At 40.1% G+C, this 6,609-nt stretch overlaps 2 protein-coding genes across 3 annotated transcripts in view; one reads left to right on the top strand and one right to left on the bottom strand.

Annotated features, from left to right (window-relative positions):
- LOC9638549 overlaps nt 1-869 on the bottom strand; it is a 5,307-nt gene extending 4,438 nt beyond the window's left edge. Inside the window, exons 1-3 of the mRNA XM_024681777.1 lie at nt 801-869; nt 544-744; nt 24-500 (exon numbers count right to left, since the gene is read on the bottom strand). Coding sequence (XP_024537545.1) covers nt 24-500; nt 544-744; nt 801-860 — 738 coding nt within the window. The 5' untranslated portion in view covers nt 861-869. The remainder of the gene's footprint in view (nt 1-23; nt 501-543; nt 745-800) is intronic.
- A 1,487-nt stretch (nt 870-2,356) lies between these two features.
- Nucleotides 2,357-3,461, top strand: LOC9638548 (ervatamin-B). Of its 2 annotated transcripts, none has more exons than XM_002976976.2 (5): nt 2,357-2,457; nt 2,502-2,613; nt 2,667-2,902; nt 2,958-3,092; nt 3,152-3,461. In XM_002976976.2, the coding sequence occupies exons 1-5, from the start codon at nt 2,389-2,391 to the stop codon at nt 3,368-3,370; spliced, it is 771 nt and encodes a 256-aa protein (XP_002977022.2). In that variant the 5' UTR covers nt 2,357-2,388; the 3' UTR covers nt 3,371-3,461. The 2 variants fall into 2 exon arrangements, with proteins under 2 accessions (XP_002977022.2, XP_024537667.1); XM_024681899.1 differs by having other exon boundaries at nt 2,358-2,457; nt 2,514-2,613.
- Nucleotides 3,462-6,609: the final 3,148 nt, after the last annotated feature.

The following is a 6,609-nucleotide window of genomic DNA, read 5'->3' as shown; positions in this document are numbered from 1 at the left end:
AATCTGGGTGGCGGATATCGTACTGGGGATGCTGGTGGAAGAGCTTCGCCATATCTCAAGGGCGGGCACTCTCGAGTTGATGATTGACAGCATGTGTGCTTCTTAGATTCGCGTTCCACGCAACAACAACTACTTCCAGTTGTGCTCCATTGATAGCCTTTGCAAGGTCTTCGGGGTGATGGCAGCGGTTGTGGAGGTGGAGAAGGCGGTGGTGATGGTGTTGGACAGTCACAAGGATCTTGGAAATAGACGCCAATTCCTCGGAAGTATGTTGTTGAAGAGGCATAACCAAAAAATCCAACCACTGTCCCTTCTGGGGAATCAAATGTAGTCTGATTGGAGTAGTCGTGGGTACCAAATGGGCCAAAGGTAGTTTGGGCATTGGTCCTTCTATTGTTGACGTGCAAGTAAAGCCTACTCAAGCCATTAGAAGTCCATGGATTTGGTCCAGTGCGCCCTGAAATCTTGTAGATGTATTCATCCGGATAAGCTAAAACCACCTGAAAGAAATCTTAGGAGAAGATGAGCATTACAAATAGCTACCTCTTTGGCTTCCCCCTTTGAAGTGCCATGAGGATCAGACCAAACATGTTCTCCCCCTTGATCTGATTGAACCTGTATCCCATCCACAATATACCCAGACCAGATCTTGACTCTCACAATACCCTGAGACTGACCGTCACTGAAATTTTCCCCATCGGTTCCACCATACAATGGGGATCTTTTTCCGTTTGCACCAAAAACCTTCATCACAATGAAACAATTCAATCATTGCCCAAAATGCATCGGAAGAACAATACCAAGACAAAGAAAAGTAGTAGCCATTTAGCCATTGCTAAATGAGGTAAATTAAGTCCCATGCTCCTCAGTCTGGTGTACGCGGATTTATATTGCAATGTGAAAGAAAGTTATCTTATATTCAAATGCCAACCATTTAAATAGTAAAACATCTAATGTTAGATGAAAAAAAAATGTGAATAGATAGAATCTTGTAAGGATTTGTTTTTTATATATGAATCCTAATTGTAAACCACGTGCTCTACACCTGATGTTTCTACATTTAACTCTAATCTAGACTTTGAAAATGAAGTGATTACAATGCATATGGAAATGGGCTCTTATTCATACTTATTAGCAGCCTACATCTACACGTGGATTTAATAGTTTAAAATGTAAGAGTATGAGAAACGCAGTGGATGTCTATTAACATACATAGCTTGTTATATGCTAACCTAGAGTCGTCGTGAGAAACGCGCAAATGTCTTTTTCTCCACTGTTGTCAACCTCCGAAAAGACAGCCTAATTGTAAACCACCTGAAGTATGAAGTATAAAAGGTAAGAGTGAGAGAAGCATGCCGGATTTATATTGCAATGTGAAAGAAAGTTATCTTATATTCAAATGCCAACCATTTAAATAGTAAAACATCTAATGTTAGATGAAAAAAATGTGAATAGATAGAATCTTGTAAGGATTTGTTTTTTATATATGAATCCTAATTGTAAACCACGTGCTCTACACCTGATGTTTCTACATTTAACTCTAATCTAGACTTTGAAAATGAAGTGATTACAATGCATATGGAAATGGGCTCTTATTCATACTTATTAGCAGCCTACATCTACACGTGGATTTAATAGTTTAAAATGTAAGAGTATGAGAAACGCAGTGGATGTCTATTAACATACATAGCTTGTTATATGCTAACCTAGAGTCGTCGTGAGAAACGCGCAAATGTCTTTTTCTCCACTGTTGTCAACCTCCGAAAAGACAGCCTAATTGTAAACCACCTGAAGTATGAAGTATAAAAGGTAAGAGTGAGAGAAGCATGCCGGATTTATATTGCAATGTGAAAGAAAGTTATCTTATATTCAAATGCCAACCATTTAAATAGTAAAACATCTAATGTTAGATGAAAAAAATGTGAATAGATAGAATCTTGTAAGGATTTGTTTTTTATATATGAATCCTAATTGTAAACCACGTGCTCTACACCTGATGTTTCTACATTTAACTCTAATCTAGACTTTGAAAATGAAGTGATTACAATGCATATGGAAATGGGCTCTTATTCATACTTATTAGCAGCCTACATCTACACGTGGATTTAATAGTTTAAAATGTAAGAGTATGAGAAACGCAGTGGATGTCTATTAACATACATAGCTTGTTATATGCTAACCTAGAGTCGTTGTGAGAAACGCGCAAATGTCTTTTTCTCCACTGTTGTCAACCTCCGAAAAGACAGCCTAATTGTAAACCACGTGAAGTATGAAGTATAAAAGGTAAGAGTGAGAGAAGCATGCCTCCAGTAAAATACATATATCATGAAAATGACGTGGGTGGTACAAATGGGAAGAACTTTTTGTGTAGGTCGGACAACAATCAAAATGGCATATTTTTCTCCACTGCAACTCTCCTTTCTTCTTTTCTTCACAATGTCGTTGATCTGGATCCAGGTACTGATCAGTGCACCCGCTAACATGCAAACTTGGGCCCCAAGTTCAATTTACAGGCATTGTCTCAAGAGGCGAGCTTCAGCAATTCAGTCGACTGGAGGGAATCTGGAGCTGTTTCTAGAGTCTGGGATGTGGATCTTCGCAAAAGCTGCAAAGGTTTTGTTTGTCACTCACTTGATAAGAAAATATCTTACTCACAAGTTTTGCAGGTGGGTCATGGGCATTTGCAGCAGCAGGTGCAGTGGAGAGCCTCAAAGCGATACAAACCGGAAGGATGGTGGTGCTCTCACCACAGCAACTGATCGATTGCAACAGATACAACAGCGGATGCAATGAGAAGGGTACTGCAGATCCTTACCATGCGTTCAACTACATTCGCCTGCAGGGGATTACTACTGACTCGAAGTACCCGTATACGGGCGTTCAAAGTTCCTGCAAGCCATTCGTATGTCATGATGTTGTTTTAAGTCGCACTGACCGTTTTGAACTTATCCTTACAGACTAATGATGTTTCCATGTCTCAAATCGGAACTGTGCCGGGAACGAGTGATAGTTTCTTGGTAGAGGTCGTGTCAAAGCAGCCGGTGATTGCTCGAATTGATGGTAGTGCTTCTGAATTTGATTCATATGCTGGAGTAAGTTACGTCTCCTGGATGTGGGCATTTGATAGCAAACTCTTTGCGCGCGTGTGCAGGGCATATATTCAGGCCCCTGCTCTGATTCGAAGGCCAGCCTTCCTGTACTCATAGTCGGCTATGGACGGACACAACATGGGGTCGAGTATTGGATTCTCAAAAACTGGTGGGGTAGGAGCTGGGGAGAAGGAGGTTACATGAGACTGGAGCGTGGGAAATGCAATATCCTATCGGACATATCGTTCCCTCGTGATCCCCCGAAATTCAGCAGTATTTAAATCAGTAATTTAAGTAATGTAACTTTCTTAAGAAACATTGCTTTATTTCAACCGATCTTTCTCCTCGGCCCTTAAAGCTCTGAGGAGTCAAGCCTTCGTCCAGCAGCTTTAGTATGCAATGCAGCATCTAAAAATCCTTGTTATAATCAAGAACTAGCAAATTCATATTTCAAAGTACTAGCACTCGAAGTACTACAGTTCTGGCATTATGTAAATCTTCTGCTGATCAACTAGTACAACTAACAATGCCTTGGCTCATCTGAAAATAACTCAAAATGTTAATCATTGTGGTGCCATGAAAACGGATACCTCAAACAACTGTTGTAAGAAAGTCAAGGATTATAAAAGGCAGTGTTTGTGTCCTGTCACGAAAGGTAACTTTATTCAGTTGTGTTCTTTGCTGGAACACGGATTCTCACTTGGACCTGGTGGAAAGGAAAAGACCTTGTAGATGCGCCATATGTGGGTTCCATTTCAGCTGAATTTGGCCTCAAACCAACCAGCATTCAGTACGGAAAGCATCCAGAGATTCAAGGTGAGTTGATCAGTCTTAGAGAAATTAGGCCTATAACCGGTGATTTATGTAGAGATTATTCCGGAGCATTCCAAAGGAAGGAAGGAATGTGGGAGTGTTTGTTTGCAATGCAGGAAAGTGTGGGAGTACTTTGTCAAGCTCACAAACTCAAATACTTTCATCCTCTCAATTTTGAACTGTAATGTGTGATCTTGCTTGCAGGATTTTATATTGTCGATCAATATTTGGTTTGTAAAATGGAGTGCGACTTACGCTGGAAAAATACCAGCAACTTATTCCATGAGCGAGATGAAACCCTTTGGAGAAAGCTTTGTAAGTGTTGTGGTTTTGTGGAAAGATGTAATAGCGATGGATAACTCCCGCAAGAAGCATATAACCAAAGAAAGACACCAAGATCATTGCAGCACATAGTTTGTAGCCCCGAGTTCTCAAGATGCCTCTAACTTGCTTCTTGATCTTACTGATGGCTTGTATTGACGAAGGCTTGGGACACACTGATGCTACTGTTTCTTCCAGCAAACTTGACAATACCTAGATTTTCATTGATGTAGACCCCATTGTTTAGCTTCTTGGTTCTCTCGTGAGTAACATAAGCTTGAATGTTAATTTTGTAGTCTGGTGATCGAAGGTCCCCACATGCATAACATTGACTATTTGCATATGTAAGTGTATCAAATTGTTCTTCATATGCACACTTGGATTATAATAGCACCCTTTCTATTTATCAAGGATCTTCTCCATAAGGTCCAAACAAACAAAGAAGAAATATGAAAGACACAGAAGCAAAACAATGGTGGATGACTCTCACTTTGATATATCATAATGCATATACATGATCAATAGTCGTGACTATCCTACATCTGGATCAGTGATGTGGCACTCATGTCACATAGACTCTCATGTCATGGAGATTGTATATCTCTGACACTCCCTCTCAATGTCAATGACATGAATATGAGATCACTCTCCCTTTGCATCTAAGCACTCTCATGTCCATGACAGGAAATCTATCTCCCTCTCAAACCCTTTAGTTCTGCCTCTCTGGAATCCATGACTCTCTGCCTCTTGGATCATCCCATGGCTGCTGGATCTCCCTCTCAGGAAACATCTATTCAAAGCATAGCAAGGATGGATTAGGGAATACCTCAGTCCTACCAGAACCCTAATGGCTCTCTCCCTCTCCTTTGCAGCATAGTGCCTTAGGAATACTTAGCACCTAGCCCTCTTTGACACCCAGAGAATATTTTAAGAATATTTCATGGCCTGTGGGATGGGTTGGGAGGTTGGCCAAGGGTTCAATCTTTTGTTCATTTCATTGGTATCAGAGCAACATGTTCTTTTGGGGATGGCGGGTGAGCAAGATATTGATCTTGATGAGGAGTATGGCATTAGTGATGATGGCCATAACAATGTAGAAGAGACTCTTGATGATGTCGTTATGTGGCAAGGATACTAGATTTTTGAGGTTCAGAGTGACATAAAGGAAGTTAAGGATTCCATCAATCTCATTAAGGATTTCTTGCTTCACATAGACCTCAAGGGTTAAATCGATCTCATGTTCGTGATTACTATTAGTATGTCAAGCATGCCAAGGATTATGGTATCGTGGAATGGAAATCATCACTAAATATTTGTGATAGTCAAGAGGTTGATTTTTGGTTGGAATTGTGGGAAATTTGTTGGTCTTACAATCCTTGTAAGGATAAGTTGAAGATAAATTTTTTTGTGACGAAGCTTATGGGCCATGCTTATTCGTGGTGGAAGAACTACATCAAAGTTAATCCAAAGTCGACTTCTTGGATTGATTTGACAAAGGTTTTTTATGCTTCATTTGTCAAGAAGTTTGAAAAGGTTGATCTCGTGAACCAGCTGTTAGAGATTCAGCAGGGGCTTTATCTTTGGATGCGTATGCCCGTAAATTCTGTGATCTTTGCCTTAGTCTCAGGACACCTATAATGAGCTACTAAAAGTGTAATGTTTCATTAAAGGATTGAGTTTAGTAAATATATAGTATTTAAACCCAAGGACACCCTTAACCGATTGGAAAAGGGGGTGCACTCTTATTCATGGGCCCTTTTTTTCTATATTTGAACCCTATAGACCGTCTCTTAAGTCGTTCTCTGTGGTTGTTTACAGCATCCTAATGCCAGGAGCAGTATGTAAAATAGAGCCAAATAGAGTTTAGCACTATTTTAGCATACTGGTAGCTTAACAAAAGGATATGGGTAGTTCACTAGTTAGCATGGTGTGGAACTTTAGACCTAAGTCAGATGCAAAACAAAGATAAGCACGCAAGTGGGAGCTAAACTATAGGTTGGTTAGCCATGCTTGAGCTACTCACTATCCTTACTATACATTTGAAACACCACACCTCCCCCCCCCTTTCCCCTTGAGGAACACATGCTTTGGGCTTTCACCCTTATCCACCTTTAATACCAAAAGTTACTCTCTAGGACAAGTTTGAAACTTACTAAATATAGAATAACACTAGATTGCAAATTTGGACACATGACTAACACCATTGTATTCAAGACAATCTCTACATTTCGTAGATATACTAAATTAGCAACTCTAAACACTTTCCATAAATAGCAATTGGGATTGAACATGACCAATGCAAGGGCATGATAGCAAGAGTGTTTGGTAGACACGGTAAGCTATGATTTAGTGAGTATTGAGGGACCAAACTTAATATCACAGGGGT

The sequence above is a fragment of the Selaginella moellendorffii genome, unplaced genomic scaffold (assembly GCF_000143415.4).
Source record: "Selaginella moellendorffii unplaced genomic scaffold, v1.0 SELMOscaffold_32, whole genome shotgun sequence".
NCBI classification, from domain to species: domain Eukaryota; kingdom Viridiplantae; phylum Streptophyta; class Lycopodiopsida; order Selaginellales; family Selaginellaceae; genus Selaginella; species Selaginella moellendorffii.
The sequence above is the reverse complement of the archived record's forward strand: the minus strand, read 5'-3'. Positions and strand labels throughout refer to the sequence as shown.

Coding starts and splice junctions, on each gene's coding strand:
- LOC9638548 (XM_002976976.2), top strand. CDS start 2,389: ATGGCATATTTTTCTCCACTGCAACTCTCCTTTCTTCTTTTCTTCACA. Junction 2,458..2,501: donor TGTCGTTGATCTGGATCCAG/GTACTGATCAGT, acceptor TTGGGCCCCAAG/TTCAATTTACAGGCATTGTC. Junction 2,614..2,666: donor TCTTCGCAAAAGCTGCAAAG/GTTTTGTTTGTC, acceptor CAAGTTTTGCAG/GTGGGTCATGGGCATTTGCA.